This window comes from Chenopodium album, chromosome 13 (genome assembly GCF_948465745.1).
Source record: "Chenopodium album chromosome 13, dcCheAlbu1.1, whole genome shotgun sequence".
Lineage (NCBI taxonomy): Eukaryota > Viridiplantae > Streptophyta > Magnoliopsida > Caryophyllales > Amaranthaceae > Chenopodium > Chenopodium album.
Genome location: NC_137846.1, coordinates 10,029,475 through 10,047,577, shown reverse-complemented (window position 1 = coordinate 10,047,577; position 18,103 = coordinate 10,029,475). Strand labels below are relative to the sequence as shown.

Below are 18,103 nucleotides of genomic sequence, written 5' to 3'. Positions count from 1 at the left end.
TATATATATATTTATGTGCTAAAATTTGTTACATATTTAGATAAAATTCCTGATATCAAAAGATAATATTTTATATTTAATTAATTTAAACTGAGAAATCTCATTTGCCAATTTTGCTTACGTGTCATTTAAATTATTTAATTCTAAAAGAAATTAATAATCTCGTATTTAATTGGCTACCACTAAAATGTACTTCCTCCGTTTCTTAATACTTGCAACACACCCTTTTTCACGGTATTTAAGAAAAGTGGGTTACATGTGATTTAAAACACTTAAAATGGAGGAGAGAGATTGTTAAGAGTATAATTTAGTGGGCCATGAGATTATAATAAGGGTTATAGTACAACTTTTGACTTAAAATACTTTCCAATTATAGTTTGTTGCAAGTATTGTGACATTTCCATTTTAGAAAATTGTTACAACTATAAAAAAACGGATGAAGTATTATCCTACATGGCGCGTTGAAAAAATTAAATCATGTATGACTCTTTAAAAACTCGGGAAAAAAACTCCCCTCTATTAAGATATATTTAGGAAATATCCAAAGATTTAGTGAATATATTTAGATTTACTAGGATAATATTTTATTCCTTGTTTATGTTTATTTCCCTAAGCTAGCAGGACATGTTTCCGTATAGGCTTAGGATTCTTCTGCCTTGTATTATAAATATGCTGCTTATGTTTTCAATAAGATCAAGCTAAAGTTTACAGTTTTACATGGTATCAGGCCAAAACATTATTTTTCTTTTTTTCTTAACTTGCCATGGCTGAAGGTGACGATACACCACCTCCACCAACCAAAATTGAGCCTAATTCTCCATATTACCTCGGGTTGCAAGATCGACCGGGGGATTTTATCACACCTACACACCTCACGGCAGATAGTTATGACTCTTGGGCGGCTGACATCCAAACGGCGTTGGAAGCTCGTAGGAAGTTCGACTTTCTTGATGGTACAATTAACGAGCCATCACCCCCTTGCACGAAATCTGATTGGACAGCAATTAACGCTATGTTAATTTCTTGGATTACAAATACGATTGACCCGCAATTAAAGTCCTCTTTGACGAAATTTAGAGAAGCCAAACCCTTTTGGGATCACCTTAAGCAACGTTTCGCTCAGACTAATGGCCCCCGAATTCAGCAACTTCGTTCATCAATCGCTAAGTGTGAACAGACCAAATTAATGCCTGTTTCAGAGTACTATGGCAAATTGCATTCTCTGTGGCAGGAGCTTGATAGACATGAACCTCTAATTTCGTGTACCTGCTGTGATAAATGTTTGGCAGGGAGATTACATGAAGAACGAAGGGCGCAATCACGCCTCCATGATTTCTTAATGGGGCTACATTCTGATTTTTATTCTTCTCTCCGTACTCAAATATTGTCTCAGGATCCCCTCCCCAGCTTGGACAGAGCATACCAATTGGTGATTCAAGATGAGCGTGTTCGCTTGTCAAAACAGGAAGCTGACTCCACCCCTGCCGCACCCTCTAAGGCAGTTGGTTTTGCTATACGTGCTGCCGATACAATGAATTCTGGTTCTGCGCGTGGACGGGGTTGAGGCAATGACAAACCTGTATGCTCTAAGTGCCGCAAAACAGGTCACGAGACCTCTAGCTGCTGGGGGGACATAATATGTGGACATTGCAAGAAGAAAGGCCATCCCGAGAGTCACTGCTTCGAGCTCGTGGGACGGCCCGATAATAGGAAGCCAGGGCAGGGGCGTGGTCAAGTACGAGCCAATGCAACTACTAGTGCTAATCCACCTAATTCATCCAACTCCACGCTTTCTGCCTTGGGGCACTTATTTACTCCTGAACAGTGGAAGGCTATTGCGGGGGTGGTTGGTAACGCTCAAATTCCCGATAATAGATTGACCGGTAAGTTTGATGTCTCATCTTGGATTATTGATACCGGTGCAACCCATCATGTCACAGGAGATAGTTCTTGGCTTTTTGACACTCAAAACATCGAATGCCCTGTTGGATTACCGAATGGTTCAAAAGTGCTTGCAACTTTAGTGGGATCTGTTTGTTTATCGGATAGAATTACTCTAACCGGAGTTCTTTATGTACCAAATTTGAGTTGCAATTTGCTTTCTGTTTCTCAGCTTAATGATGATTCTCACACTATTGTCCAATTTGATTCTCATGTTTGTGTTATACAGGACCAAGCGAAGGAGCTGATTGGAACGGGAATTAGGAGGGACGGACTATACTATTTTAGCAAACCAAAATTTGTGTCTACTATTGAAGCTACATCAACGTTGGAGTTGTGGCATCGTCGTCTTGGACATCCTTCCGAAAAAGTAGTTAAGTTAATTCCTCATGTTAGTGGTAGTAAAGATCATCTAGATATAGGATGTGAAGTATGTATGCATGCTAAACATCCGAGAGATAAATTTCCTTTAAGTGATAATAAAGCTTCCCGTATTTTTGAGAAAGTACATTGTGATTTGTGGGGTCCATATCGACATACTTCGTCATGTGGAGCTCGTTATTTTTTTACTATTGTTGATGATTTTTCAAGAGCTGTTTGGATTTATTTGTTGGTTGATAAATTGGAAGTTTTTCAAATGTTTATGGCGTTTGTTGCAATGGTTGAGAGACAATTCTCTCAAACAATTAAAGTGGTTCAAAGTGATAATGGGACTGAGTTTAATTGTTTGCTTGATTATTTTCGGGCCACTGGAATTTTGTTTCAAACATCTTGTGTAGGTACTCCTCAACAAAATGGGCGTGTTGAGAGGAAACATAAACATATTTTGAATGTTAGTCGAGCTTTGAGGTTTCAAGCAAAATTGCCCATCTATTTTTGGGGTGAATGTGTTCTCACCGCCGCTCATTTGATTAATTGGACTCCAACTCCCCTCTTACAAAATAAAACACCCTTTGAAATTCTCTTTGACAAACCACCCTCTTTTGATGCCATTCGAACCTTTGGGTGTTTATGCTTTGCTCATAATCAGAAAACTAAAGGAGATAAGTTTGCTAGTCGCAGTAGAAAGTGTGTGTTCGTGGGGTATCCGTTTGGTAAAAAGGGGTGGAGGTTGTTTGATTTGACTACGAAAGAATTTTTTGTTTTGAGGGATGTAAAATTTATTGAAGAGATTTTTCCTTTTGAAAGTCCCGAAGCTGTGAACATTTCCCATAGTGAGTATGACGCTCAAGATATTCATGAGGATTTTACCAAAAGTTATTTTTGAGGAAGAGTTCGATGTTGGGGGTAATTTTGAGGAGCAAGCCGTCCAACTAGGCCCAATACAAGATCCAGCGCCTAGTCCAACCCCATTAGCGCTAGATGGGCCTTCACACACACAGCCCAGTGCTGCTTTTGCTCCATTTGCTTCCGCTGGGCCATTACACGAGCAGCCTACTTCAGCTTCTTCTGATGAGGCCTGCAATAAAACAAACACTTGTGACAATAACATTATGGCCGATTCTAGTGATCAACACATGGGTCGTGGATTCCGACAAAAATTTCCAAATGTAAAACATCGTGATTTTGTGACACATACGGTTTTTGCTAATAGTCCGCTCTTCCCCTCTTCCGATCGCTCCTCAGGTACTCCTTATCCTTTAGCACATTACATTAATTGTGACAATTTTTCAAACAATTATCAGAGATTTCTTGCAGCTATTATTAAGGGTAAAGATCCAAAATCCTTCAAAGAAGCGATGAAACATGATGGGTGGCGACAATCTATGAAAGAGGAAATTCGTGCTCTAGAGGATAATGGTACATGGACTCTAGAACACCTTCCTCCCGGTAATCGTGCTCTCGGCAGTCAATGGGTCTATAAGACCAAATATTTATCCAATGGTGATATTGAGCGCCTTAAATCAAGATTAGTGGTGTTTGGTAATCATCAACAAGCTGGAATTGACTATGACGAGACCTTTGCTCCAGTTGCCAAGATGACTACCGTCCGTGCTTTTCTTGCGATAGCAGCTTGTAAAAATTGGGAAATACATCAAATGGATGTACATAACGCCTTTTTACATGGTGACCTTGCTGAGGAGGTCTACATGAGGTTGCCCCCCGGGTTTGAAAGCTCGGATCCTTCTTTGGTATGCAGGTTGCGCAAGTCCTTATATGGCTTGAAACAAGCTCCTAGATGTTGGTATGAAAAATTGACATCGGCCTTGAAACGGTATGGTTTTAGGCAATCTTATTCAGATTATTCTCTTTTCACATACACTAATGGCAAAACTCAACTAAATGTCTTAGTTTATGTGGATGATCTTGTTATTTTTGGGAATGATTCCGCTGCACTTAAGGTGTTCAAAGCATATCTCAGTGATTGCTTCAAAATGAAAGATCTTGGCCCTCTTAAATATTTTTTGGGCATTGAGGTGGCTCGTAGTCCTTCCGGACTATTTTTGTGTCAACGGAAGTATACTCTAGATATTATCTCTGAAACAGGTCTATTGGGAGCAAAGCCAAGTGGGTTTCCTATGGAACAAAATCACAGACTCGCTTATGCTAGTGGTGAATTTCTGCAAAATCCCGACGCTTATTGTCGTCTTGTGGGACGGCTCATATATCTTGCGGTCACTCGACCGGATCTTGCCTACTCAGTTCATATTATATCACAGTTCATGCATGCACCACGCATAGAGCATTGGGAGGCGGCCTTGAGGGTTGTTCGCTATCTCAAAGGATCTCCCGGCCAAGGCATATTATTGCGCTCCGATAGTGAGCTTACTTTAGAGGGATGGTGTGACTCAGATTGGGCGGTGTGTCCTCTAACTCGACGATCGTTGACAGGATGGCTAGTATTTCTTGGAAAATCACCGATTTCTTGGAAAACTAAAAAGCAACCTACAGTTTCTACATCTTCTGCAGAGGCGGAATACAGGTGCATGACTGGAGCTACTTGTGAATTAAAGTGGCTAAAGGGTTTATTGTTGAGCTTGGGTGTGCAACATCCTAAAGCTATTGAATTGTTCTGTGATAGTGAGTCAGCATTACATATTGCGAGGAACCCTGTGTTTCATGAGCGTACGAAACACATAGAGGTTGATTGTCATTTTGTTCGTGATGCGATCACTGAAGGTTTGATTTCCCCGTCACATGTGTCTACTAAATATCAATTGGCGGATATATTCACTAAAGCTCTCGGCAAGTCTCAGTTTGACCATCTTCTTTCCAAGTTGGGCATTTACTATGCTGCTTATGTTTTCAATAAGATCAAGCTAAAGTTTACAGTTTTACACCTTCATATATATATATTAGATTTTAACCAATAAAAATAATTTTATTTCACTGAAAAGTAATTTCAATTCACGACGAATTGAACATAGTATAACCCAATTTGTATTAGGTTCGGTTTTTGAGTCGGTGGCGGTTTTGAATTTTTGTGGATTGAGCACCCCTACAACTATAAACTGGGCTCCATTACTTTTAGGCCCAAAAGGTTTCTTCTTCTTTTTATTTATTTATTTAGTTTAAAATTATTGCTGTTATAAATCCGTATTCAATAATAATTGTTGCTGAAACTGAAATCGATCATAAATTAATTAATCATGAAAAATATAGCTACGATTAGCACAATCGTAATTCAATTCCCGGCGAATGCATAAAATTGAAACAAAAATTCAAGGGTTTTAGCATCTTCTGCAACTTAAATTCCGAGGCTTACCAGTAATCGAGCCGCAACAATGGCGGCAGTAACGTTGCAGCAAACATCAGCAGACCTAAAAAAATCCAGAGCAGTTCTTCATCAACTCACTGACACTTTCCAATCAATTCAATCTCACGTTTACTCAGTTATGGCGCTTTCGGATCAATGGGGAACTTTCCAGAACTCCTTTGTGTCAGTTCAGCATTCTCTGGGAAGCCATATTAGCGAGCTTGAGGTGAAGGAGAGAGAAACAAATTCGCTGCGAATTGCATTGGATAATCGGGAGAAAGAGGTTCAATTGCGGCAGAAAAAGCTGGAATTTGATGAGAATTCATTGAGTGAGGGATGTAAGGAGTTGGAGATGAGAGAGAGGGATTATTCGGAGCGAGTTCAGGTGTTGGAGTTGGAGAAGAAGCGGGTTAAGGAGTGGTTTAAGGCGGCGGAGGCGAAAGAGAGGCGAATCGAGCAGCGGACTGTTGCGGTGGAGATGAGAGAGAGGGAGGTTGAGTTGAGAGAGAGGAGGGAAGGGTGTGGGGAGGTTGAGGAGAGAGAAAGGAGGGTGGAGGAGCGGGAGAAGGAGGTTGATCAGCGAAGCGAGGCGGTAGAGATGGGTGAGAATGGGATTAATAAGAGGTGTATTGAGGTGGAGAGGAGGGAGAAGGAGGTTGAGGAGCGAAACCGGGTGGCGGAGTTGAGGGAGGAGGAGATGGTGGTGAAGGAGAAGCGAATTGATGAGCGTTTTGAAGAAATTGGATTGAGGGAGAAGGGAATTGATGAGCTTTGTAGGGTGCAGGAGTTGAGGGATAAGGAATTGAGTGAGAAGGGTAAAGGGTTGGAGTTGAAAGAGAAGGAGATTGATGAAAGGTGCAATGTGGTTGAATTGAGGGAGGCGGAAATCGAGCAGCGGTGTAAGGGACAAGAGTTGAGGGATGAACAATTGAATGAGCAATGTAAAGAGTTGGAGTTGAAAGAAAAGTGTATAAGTGATCGTTTGGGAGAGTTGGAGTTGAAGGAGAAGAAAATTGGTGAGCGGTGTAGGGTGGTTGAATTGAGGGAGGCGAAATTTGATCAGCGTTGTAAGGTACAAGAGTTGAGGGATAAACAATTGAAGGAGCGTAGGGAAGAATTGGAGGTGATAGAGAAGCATATAGACGAGTGTTTGGAAAAGTTAAAGTTGAAGGAAAAGGAAATTGATGAGAGGTATTGTGTGGCGGAGTTGAAGGAGAAGGCGATTGATGAGAGGTGTAGTGTGGCGGAGTTGAAGGAGAAGCATGTAGATGAGTGTTTGGAAAGGTTAAAGCTGAAGGAAAAGGAAATTGATGAGAGGTGTAGTGTGGTGGAGTTGAAGGAGAAGGCGATTGATGAACGTTGCAAAGTGGTTGAATCGAGGGAGAGGGAGATTGATGAGCGGAGCAAGGGACAAGAGTTGAGAGAGAAGCAATTGAATAAGCAGTGTAAAGGGTTGCAGTTGAAAGAGAAACGTATAAATGATCGTTTAGGAGAGTTGGAGTTGAAGGAAAAGAAATTGGGTCAGCGGTGTAGTGTGGTTGAATTAAGGGAGGTGGAAATTGATCAGCATTGTAAGGCACAAGAGTTGAGGGATCAGCAATTGAATGAGCGTTGTGAAGGGTTGGAGTTGAAAGAGAAGCATATAGATGAGCGGTTGGGAGAGTTGGAGTTAAAGGAAAAGGAAATTGAAGAGCGGTGTAGTGTGGTGGAGTTGAAGGAGAAGGCGATTGATGAAAGTTGCAGAGTGGTCGAATCTAGGGAGGAGATTGATGAGCGGTGCAAGGGACAAGAGTTGAGAGACAAGCAATTGAATAAGCGGTCTAAATGGTTGCAATTGAAAGAGAAACATATAGATGGGCGTTTGAAAGAGCTAGAATTGAAAGAGAATCAAACCGAATTGAAATACAAGCAGACAGAAGAGGCTTGTGAGGAGCTTGAATTGAAAGAGAAGCGAATGATAGAGCATACTGAAGAGATAAAATTGAAAGATAAACAGATTAGTGAGAAATGTGGAGAGCTAGAGTTGAAGGAAAAGCGTATTAATGAGAGTTTTAAATCTTTGGATTCGAAAGTGGAGCATATAAATAAGCGCTGTAAAGATTTATCATTGAGAGAGAAGTTAATTAGTGATCGTAGTAAAGCATTAGATTTGAAAGAAAAGAAGATGTACGAGCAGTCTCAAGCACTGGAAGTGAAAGAGAAGGAAATTAGTAGGCACGCCAAGGCAGAGGAGTTGGGAGAGAGACAAAGGGATGTGCATATTAAAGCCTTGGTGTTAAAGGGGAAGAAAATTAACCAGTGTTTTCAGGAGCAGGAGTGCAAGAAGAATGAAATTAATGACCCTTGCACGAAATTGGAATTGAAAAGGGAGCAATTGAGTGATACCAGTGGCATGAAGAAGAAATCTGAACAAAACAGTAGTTTGGGATTTGGTGAAGGATTGCAGAGTCTTACTCTTAATCAGTGTGTGACAGATGGGAAAGCCTTGCAGATGTTTTTGAATGATCGAGTCGATGAACACAGGTTCATGGAAGAAGAGATTAGGGATGCTCTTAGGTTATCTTCAGAACCAGGCAGGTTGGTGTTAGCAGCTTGTGTTGGGTTTTTCTCACCACATTTGAAGAATGGTGATGTGATGTATGAAACAAGTGCTGTTAGGAGTAGCTGTGTGCTACTGCTGGAGCAATTGATGAATTTAAAACTTAAAGTTGATAAAGGTTTGAAGAAAAACGCCAAGAAGGTTTTTATTCTTTGGCAAGAAAATATGAGAGAAGATGGAGAGAGTCGTATCGTGGTGCTAAGCTTCTTACTGTTGATAGTTGCTTTTCGCTTGAGTTCAATTGTTAACAGGGATGAATTGCAGAGGCTTTTTAAGATTGTGGATCAGGATAGGTTAGCACATCGGTTGCGTCTGGAACTGGACTTGTTCGAAGAGAATGAAGGTGAGCTTCTCATCTGTTTCCCATTCAATGCTTTTGAGACCCATTATTTACAGTTTTATTTAAGCGCAATACATGTCTAAGGTTGTTGTGATTCTATGTTCTGCTATCCTTTTGCATTATGATGTTCAATATCGGCTAACCAATTATTTTAAAAAATTGTGTTCAAAGATTTATTTGAAAGACGCTCTTTGGAAAAACCTACTATGAATAACAGATTGTGGATTTACTAGAAAATTGGTTGAAAAAAGCTTAATTGAGAGTCAGATTCAATTCTTTCTGAACAACTAGCCCTGTAACCTTATCTTTATCCATTGACTAGTGACAAGAACAAGCAAACTACTAGCTGGTAGTATATTATGGTAACCCACCTTCTTGTTTCATTGCCATGTCACAGGATTTATTTCACCATTCACTATAACAATTACGGCCCCAACTCCCAAAGCCTTTCAGCACATTTTGATTTTGTTTATTATCTTACTTCCTCTATTGATTTTTCATTTTTCCTCTCTTATTACTTTACATTTTCTAATACATGGTTTGACCATTATTTATTTTATTTTATAATAGTAGGAGCTATTAAAAGTTGATATTTTGATGATATACATTGAGATATGTATAGTTAAAAAAAAAAAAGAAAGGATACATCCAATACCATATTACAAAATAACACTTAATTTCAGACATTAATTTTTTTATTTAAAAATAAAAAAAAGGTACTCATAGAGGGTGTGTGTGGATAGTGTAAAAGTCAGCATGAACAAAAATAGGGGAAGGCACAGAGAGAGGGGGGGGGGGGGGGGGGGAGTGGGGAAGCCTGATCAACCCTTGTTAGTGTACAGAGTATCAGCTGATTACTCATGTGTTTAGATCTTCCTCTTATTGGACCTAGATATATCGAAGTTGTTCAAGCTTGTTGTTAGATCAGGTTTCACTAGTATTATGATTTTTGTGGATTTATGTTGATGTTGTTATGGACCTACTATGTAAATTGTTGCAATGTTGCTATCGTCTTTGCCTCTTTTGTGAGGAAGTTGTAAGTCTTGCAACTGTTAATTTTTAGACCTCGTTAAATCATATTGAGAAAATGTGTTAACCTTGTTAAATCATAACGACAAAGTATTTGTTGTGATTAAAGCACTAAGTAATTTCATGACATTATTGCTGAGCTTGGACGTATGTTCTGCCTTTTTGTTTCTTATTCCTAATAAAACTGAATATTAGTATGGAAATAATTGTGTGTGATAGGAAGGATCCATGACTTTTGTCATCATTCATTTTTTGATGCATCTAAGCATACTACTTCTGTTGGATAATATTTATATGCATCGATGTTTGGGTTGTTCATAATGCATCTTTTGAAATTTGGAATATTTTGATTATCCTTTTTATATATTGTAATGCACTAACTAATTGTCTTGCTTCATAATCCAATATTTTTAACAGATATAGTGCTAATTACCATGGTGCTACTGCTTATCCTTGAAGCTTTTATATCTCAGTACTTCCTGTGTCCCTAATTGTTTGCCCCAATCCCCATACTCATATTTTGCTTTTTTTTTAAGTTTTGGTTGAAGGAAATTGATGATGGAGAAAAGTAGTGGGACCTAAAGTAAATGTGTGAGAGTAAAGTAGTGGTCCACATGCCTATATATGGTATGGAGCAATCTTTAAAGGGGAGCCTGATCAACCCTTGCTAGTGTACAGAGTACCAGCTGGCAGCTGATGCCCTGTGTGTTAATATTTTCTTCTTATTGGAGCTAGAAATATTGAGGTTGCTATTCTTCAAAAAAAAAAAAAAAAAAAAAAAAAAAAAAAGAGGTAGCTCAAGCTTGTTGTTGGATCAGGTTTCACTAGTATTATGATATTTGTGGATTTATGTAGATGTGTTTGTAACCAACGCATAAAATGATTTTTTTGGCCTGAAAATATCTAGATGCATGAATTTAGTTTTCCTTGGATGTTGTTGTAATGTTGTTGTCTTTGCATCTCTTGCGAATAATGGCAGTGGGAACTCACACCTTATCCTTAAATACGGATATGTGTCTTATTTTTCTAGACCCATAGGGTCTGGGTAGGGTATGGTTCTACTGTTCTAGTCTTCTTGATGGCATTGGGTAGGGTAAGGGTCCGAGTATAATGTTTTGAAACCTAAACCCTACCCATGAACCCATAAGAACCAGACCCTATCTAAACCCGCACATGAACCCACACAATAAATTAAATAAAAGAAAAAAAGTTACAAAATCTAATTAAAATACCCTTAAAAAAATTAATTATTCATGTTCTCATGTACTTAGTTTAAATTTTTGCACCCAATACAAACAATTGTATACTATAAAGTAGACAATTACAATATGGGGAAAAAAAGTAGATGGACCCTGGGCCCTACCGAGACCTGCTTGACCCATGGGGTTTTAAAAATTTTAGACCTAGGGTTACAGACTTCCAGGTAGGGTATGTGTATAGATAAAAAATTTCGGCCTTGGGTCTGGGTTCGGATCTGAGTATTACTAGACTGTACCTATTGCCATCCCTACAAGTCACAATAGTTAATTTTTGGACCTCATTAAATTATAATGAGAAAAGACGTGTTAACCTCGTTAAATCATAATTACAAAGTATTTGTCAAAAAGGCATGTGATTAGTGCACTAAGTAATTTCATGACATTATGGCTGAGCTTGGACATATCACATATGTTCTGCTTTATTGTCTCCTATTCCTAATAAAACTGATTATTAGTATGAAAATTATTGTTAGTGTGATAGGAAGGATCCACGACTTTTGTCATATTTCATTTTTTATGCATCTAAGCATTACTGCTTGTGTTGGATTATATTTATGTGTATCAATGTTTGGGTTGTTCATAATGGATCTTTTGAAATTTAGAATATTTTGATTATCTTTTTTATATCATTGTAATGAACTAACTAATGCCATGCCTAATTCAAGATTTGTATCTGATATAGAACTATTAACCATGGTGCTTAATTGCTTATGCTTGATGCTTTTGTATCTCTACTCTAATATATTTTTATGAATAGTTTAAAAGTTGAAAACAGTTGCATATAGCTCATAGCTCAGAAAGTTAAAATGGGTAGCTATGACATACTTCGTATACAATAAAACATTAAAGATAAAAATAGAATAAGAATCCATTAGAAGAGTGAACTACATAGTTTCAGATTGGTATGGGGTTTTGAATCCATACTTTTCGCAGTCATCCCTGGTATGGACTATTTCCATTATGTTAATCCACTTCAGTGAATCAAGCGACCCCATGTGAATTTGTCATGCATTTTGGTCTTGCTATGATTTTGCAGAAATTCACTCATACTTCTGTCTTGAAATGTGCAAGGTCTGTTGAAATGCTGATACCTAGGCTTCTAGGATGATTTAGTCAAACTGGATTTGAATGATTTATACTTTTACCTCTACATTGGACTTTTTATGTTTAGTAACAAACCTCTGATGTGTGTGTGTGTACGCGCGCGCGCGTGTGATTTTTTATTGTATTTATTTATGTATTGATCTGGGTATCCTGTATAGTTAGTTGTAATATTGTGTGAATTTTCTATATTTGGACCTCTTTTCTCTTAGATGCTTTTCCCACATCTAATTCTAATGGTTGTTTCAACATGATTTGTTTGGCTAGGAAGCAATATGGCCACTGACCTCATTGAAGTAACGACTAGACAACAACAGTCAGATAAATTGCAAGGGATTGACACAGTTGCTTTGTCTTCCATAAATTATTGCAGTGAGATCCACTTGTTGTGCCACCGTATGGATGCAAATGGTCTAAGATTATATATAAGACAACATCCGATAGAGCAAAATATTTCTCCAGAACAGGTTCTAGATGCATTTCGATGCGCACCAGACCCAGCAAAACTACTTCTTGATGTAGTTCAAATTTTCAACCATCCAAAGGCAACACCAGTTGAGAAAGCTAATTGCATATTTTTGTTAGAGCTGTTGATGAAACTACAAAAGCAACAACCTAGTATCAATTCTCTTGGTCAGATAGAGCAGTTGGTGAAACCACCATCAAAAATTACACTTGGTTTGAGAAATAAAGCAAACAAGTTTGCTAATAAATGGAAACAAACTTTGGCTAAGAAAGGCTGTAAAGTTTTGGAAGTTTATGGCTTTCTGCAATTTCTAGCCACATACGAGATAGCCAGTTTATATAATGCTGATGAACTTTTTCGACTATTCAAAAAATGTTATGGTGAGCACTTGGTCTTTCGGCCTGAGCAAAATCCATACTTGTGCCGTACACTGGGATTGGAAAAAAGAATTACAGGTATTTCTCCTTTTCTACTGGAACACATAAAAAGGCTTCCAGAGCTCTAGTTACTGACTGACTTCTTAATTTCACATGAATCATCTTGTTGAACTATATATTGATCATTTCTAATGTGTCTAATAGAACAATTTTTACCTAGTTTTTCTCCTCTGCATCGTCAGATTGTCTCTTGCTGGAGGGTGTGTACATTAAGAAAATGCCATTTACACATCTAGTAATTCAATGTTGTCCATTTAGGAGATATAAAAGGAAAGGATTCTTTGGAGCATACATAACATTATTTGCTGCTTTCTGTTGTTTACGGAAGGAAAGACTTGAGATTACTTTTATGCTTAATTTAAGTAATCTTCCATCTCTAAGTTAACTTACATGCCCACTTCCTTTCGGCCTATGAGCCTTTTGTTTCTGCAAGACTTTTTCCTCTAATTTTAACCCTCTATTCCACAAATCTACTGCATTTTCACTCTCCTGATTCTATATTCTGTTTTCCCTCCAATGTGATATTGCAAGATATGTGACAATCGAGGCATAAACTTTAGAATAATGGAGAAATTGTTAATGGTGAAAACTTTAAGGGCTGAAGAGGTGGAACTTGAAAGTGAGTATGATTTTGAGGAACTGTATACTAGGACATGCCACTTATGATTTGTTGGTTGTTCATGCTTGTGATAATGCCCTTGCTATTAAGTAGGGAGGTGGAATTTCTAATTTGGGTCTTTGGTAAAATTTTATTATATTATACAATCACATAGTTGACGTTTTTCTCTGTGGAAGTTTGGGTGTTCAAAAATTTATTTTCTCCCCCTCCCCCCCCCCCCCTCCCCGATCTCCAAAATCCTATTGTTTGTTTTGACTCTCTTTGTGGGCCTCTCCACCTCACTTTTCACATAGTATCGCAAGGATTGTGTGATATTGTTGATGTTCTAGTTGATTATCTTATTTATCTATTTCTTTCGTAAAGTTTGCCAAATTTGGGATAGTTGATCCTTTACAGTAGTTGTTTTCTGCTACTATTCTAAGGTAATTTCACTGTAAGCTGTTCTTTATTTGATTACTTTGGACAGGTCTTATCAAATCTCTAATCAAGGAGAACCGACGACTTCAGGCAGTCAAGTACATCTGTACTTTTACGATGGAATCTTATTTCCCGCTAGCTCCTTTACTAAAAGATCACCTTCAGTTCACCAAGAAACACTCAAAGAAGTTACGGAAGGGAAGAAGCAATTCTCATGCATCAAAGGTAATTTTATATAGAATAAATTATTGCCCTTTATTTAATGCTTACAGTTAGTATTACAATTGTGGTGTAATCTTCAAAGCTATGGCTCATGCTCTAGGGACCATTTCACTTTTCAATTGGATCTGACACTGTATACAATTTTGCTATTAGATCAGACTCATGAAAGGTTAATTTGATCCTCTTAACACCTTCAATTTTCAACCATGGCTAATTACATTCCAAATGAAAAAAAAAGTCCCAAACTTGTTTTGGATAACCAATTGTCTAATTGCCTTTTGCATTTTTGAGAGAGAGAGAGACAATGTTCAATTACTGTGCTGGTGCTGAAGTTTCCTTTGCCCCTTACCAAATTTCCCAACGACTAAAATAAAAGCTTCATTTCAATGATTATTTGAATCTACTTGGAGAGATATATGAGGGGAAGTCTAACTTTGGTATAATCTCTTATTTATTCTAGATGGAATTGATGATGTTGGATTTGATATTCTTCTTCTTCATCTGTTTTTTATTCAACAATGGTGTTTGAATTGAAATTCAATGCTGGTGAGGTAGATGTAGGGATTGACAAGTAATGGGCCTGAGAGAACAGAGGGAGTGGTGTTAGGATTCAAATATCTTGTTGAAGATGATCAAACAGCATTTAAGGTTCAGATACACCTGGTAAGCTGTGGAATGTCCTATGTTATAGAATTAGTAAATGAGAGTATAAGAAGACTAAAAATCTTGGATGGCATGGTCATGTCATATGTCACTTTATGTGATGTTAAGTGAGATTGGTAGGGGACTATTTAATAATGGAAGGAGACAAGGGGAATTAAATTATTAAAAATCAATCAATCAAAGCCTTAATTAAATTAATAAAAAGAATAAAAAAAGTTGTTCTCTTCGTGTATGATCTCCTTACAGATTATCTGCTCTATGCTCCTATTAGTATTGTTGATTAATACTACTGTACTGACATACTGTGTATAGATGGAGATGTGTGAATATGTTTCAAGGAGGAACAAGGAAAATGCCAAATGCTAATATAGAACTAAGAGAATGGCCATTTGGGGTAATTTATGGGGCTAATGGTAATGATATCTTATTTTTGTGAAGAAAGTTCCATGCCAACATCCATGGTATTGTTTTTGTTGCTTATACATGTTAGGTTGCCTAGTATAATTCTGATTTTGTTTTTCAACCCCTCCCTTCCTCACAAGGGGATGTATTCTTGGAGTTTGTATTGTCTCCCCAGAGGCCCAGATGTTTTGTTCTATTCAAATTATGTATAATAATAATAATAATAATATTTATATCAATTATATTAATAGTAATATCTTTGCAGATTGAATCTGCTCGCTTTGAGATGCGTCACCTGCAAGATGTACTGAAATACATTAATGATTATAAGCTTGAGTCAGAATTCGCAGATGTTTCCCTTGAATTGCGAATTGAAAAGCTGGAAAAGCAGATTGCAAAACTGAAGACTTCCACCACTGAAGTGGAACAGATGGTAGCTACCGAAGAAGGGTTTAAAGATGACATTTCCATAAAATTGGAAATGGATATGGTGGAAAATGGTTCAACTAAGCTTGGAAAGAAGGCAGAAAAGAATAAATTGCCTTCTGCTGACACTACATCAGAGTTGTTTGGTGGGAAGAAGCGCACTTCCTGCCCCTCCCCTTCCTTTGTGCTGCCAAAAGAAAAGCGCCTTAGAATAGGGGCTCTTGAATCTCCTGTTCTTCCTAATAGACAGTGGCCACAACCTGGCCCTTGTACATCTGGATATCAAGCCCATGTTAAGCCTGATGAACTCCCCGTGACGCATCCTGTTACATTGCCTGCTGTAAATGAGTTGAGTGCCCAATCTGGTTTACCTGATAATAGTTATGGTGCTAGTGCCACTCGCACTCCCTATAGGGAGACTCAGCAAATCGCACCTACTGCTGGAATTTGCCCTGGTAGCATTGATGTGGAAGTGAAGACTACCACTGCAGGAGTTGAACAAAAGTTGGCTAATGAAAGAAACGAGGATCTTAAGAATACCTTTTCTGCAAATATTGAAAAGGATATAGTAGAAAACAATTCAACTCAGGTGGTAAAAAAGGCTGAAAAAATTCTCTCCCCAGCCTTTTCTGAAATTGTAGCAGAGTCGTGTGGTGAGAAGTACTTTTCCAGCCCCTCCTCTTCCTCGGTGTTGCCACAACAAGCAAAGCACCTTAGACCACAAACTCTTGAGTCTCCTAATCCACCACCCAATTATCCCATAACATCCATGAACCCTCCACTGCCAAGTCTGCAACCATGGGGGCAACATAGACCTTATACATTTGGACATGTAGCCCATGATGGACCCAATGGACGTACTGCATTGCATCCTGGACAAATGCCTGCTGTAAATGGGCCAAGTGCCCATTTTAGTGGCCCTAGTGGCAGCTATGGTATCACTCCCTATTGGGGAACAGGTGAGTTTACTGCTGGAATTTGCCCCGGTGATACTCCTGCACCACAGTTTAGACCTACTGCTGGAATCGGCCCTGGAAGTACCGCTGCACATGGACAGTTTAGACCTTATGCTGGATTCAGTCCTGGTGATACTCATGCACCTGTACAATTTAGACCTGCTGCAGGAATTGGCCCTGGCAGTACTCCTACACCTGGACAGTGGCCTTCTGCTGGAATTGGGCCTGGCAGTACACCTGGACAATATAGACCAGCCACTGGAATTGGTTCTAGCAGTATACCTGGACAGTATAGGCCTACTGCTGGAAGCTATCCTGATGGACCTCCTGCACCCGGACAATTTTGGCCTACTGCTGGAATCAGCTCTAACGTTATTCCTACACCTGGATATTTTGGTATAATTCTGAACTTTTATACAATAATCTTTGATGTTAGTTCAAAGGAATCAAAGCCTTTGATGTAAATTTGTCATATATTCATAAGCTTCTACAACTCATTTATTATAATCTCTTGACATTTTGTTTGTTGTTCAGTTGGAAGTCAGGTGCTGCCGTATAGGCCGTGATAAACATAAGGCTATTTTGTCAATTGCACTCAACCCACCAGAGGATGTATATATGACAGGGTGAATCTTGGAAATATCAGTTCTCCAGTGTCAAGACAGCTAATTGGTAGGCTAACTTATTATCTAGGAATTATTGAAGGTTGATGATAAAAGATGCTTACAAGTGGAATTGAAGTCTTATTCCGGTTTGAATGTGCTTAGAAGAAAATCTAGAGGATATGCCGATACGACCATAAACAGCCTTGTGCTGGTGTCTAATTCTCCCTTAGTTTGGTTTGTACAGGGTGCTCTGCTTTTTCTTTTTTGTTCAAATGCTTGATCCTCAATTATTTCAGTTTTTTAGTTCTTAATTGTGTAGGTTGTAAAGCCATAAGAGATTAGATGGTCAAACATGGTTTATATTCCCGGGTCATAATAATGTGTAAATTGTTGTGTTTAGAAAGGAAGCATATCAGCTAAACGTGTACCAATAAGGTATCTATACAATTTCATGATTTTGTTATATCGTATACTTGTAATATATATTCGTGATGATTTTCGTTGAGCTAAGAATTATACAGAGTATATTCTTGTATTCTTCCGAGATGTGATGATTTTGAAAGAGTGTCAAGGACTTTAAATATGTCTCGAAGTAAAAGTCTCATTTGTGTTTTATATAAATAGAAGACATAGAAGTTAAATGTATAGGCATTTGGTTTACAAAATGGTATGAGTTTGGAATTAAGAATGAAATTAGGGTGGTTTGGGGTTAGAACTTGATTCTTAATACATTGTGTTTGGTTGTTGTTCAGGAATAAGTTTTTTATTTTTATTTATACAAGTTGTGGTTGAGCTATACCCACTTTTCTCCTTGGGCTTCTAAACCCTAAACCTTGTGGGTTCCTTGTGGGTTTGAGGTATGAACATTAGATATGAGTTTTACTCATTTCAACCCCATGCCTCATATCTAAAACTTACGAAACA

The 18,103-nt window shown here is 38.3% G+C and overlaps 2 protein-coding genes across 2 annotated transcripts; both read left to right on the top strand.

Annotated features, from left to right (window-relative positions):
• Positions 1–763: 763 nt before the first annotated feature.
• On the top strand, positions 764–5,565 carry LOC145575190 (uncharacterized). The gene is made up of 4 exons (XM_081633091.1): positions 764–1,559; positions 1,605–2,371; positions 3,174–5,213; positions 5,545–5,565. The coding sequence occupies exons 1-4, from the start codon at positions 764–766 to the stop codon at positions 5,563–5,565; spliced, it is 3,624 nt and encodes a 1,207-aa protein (XP_081489217.1).
• Positions 5,233–17,684, top strand: LOC145574553 (uncharacterized). The gene is made up of 5 exons (XM_081632373.1): positions 5,233–8,580; positions 12,234–12,887; positions 13,955–14,130; positions 15,458–16,970; positions 17,109–17,684. Exons 1-5 carry the CDS (start codon positions 5,667–5,669, stop codon positions 17,138–17,140), a joined length of 5,289 nt encoding a protein of 1,762 aa, XP_081488499.1. The 5' UTR covers positions 5,233–5,666; the 3' UTR covers positions 17,141–17,684.
• Positions 17,685–18,103: the final 419 nt, after the last annotated feature.

Coding starts and splice junctions, on each gene's coding strand:
- LOC145575190 (XM_081633091.1), top strand. CDS start 764: ATGGCTGAAGGTGACGATACACCACCTCCACCAACCAAAATTGAGCCT. Junction 1,560..1,604: donor TGGTTCTGCGCGTGGACGGG/GTTGAGGCAATG, acceptor GCCGCAAAACAG/GTCACGAGACCTCTAGCTGC. Junction 5,214..5,544: donor AGATCAAGCTAAAGTTTACA/GTTTTACACCTT, acceptor TGAAAAATATAG/CTACGATTAGCACAATCGTA.
- LOC145574553 (XM_081632373.1), top strand. CDS start 5,667: ATGGCGGCAGTAACGTTGCAGCAAACATCAGCAGACCTAAAAAAATCC. Junction 14,131..15,457: donor GCAATTCTCATGCATCAAAG/GTAATTTTATAT, acceptor ATATCTTTGCAG/ATTGAATCTGCTCGCTTTGA. Junction 16,971..17,108: donor TCCTACACCTGGATATTTTG/GTATAATTCTGA, acceptor TTTGTTGTTCAG/TTGGAAGTCAGGTGCTGCCG.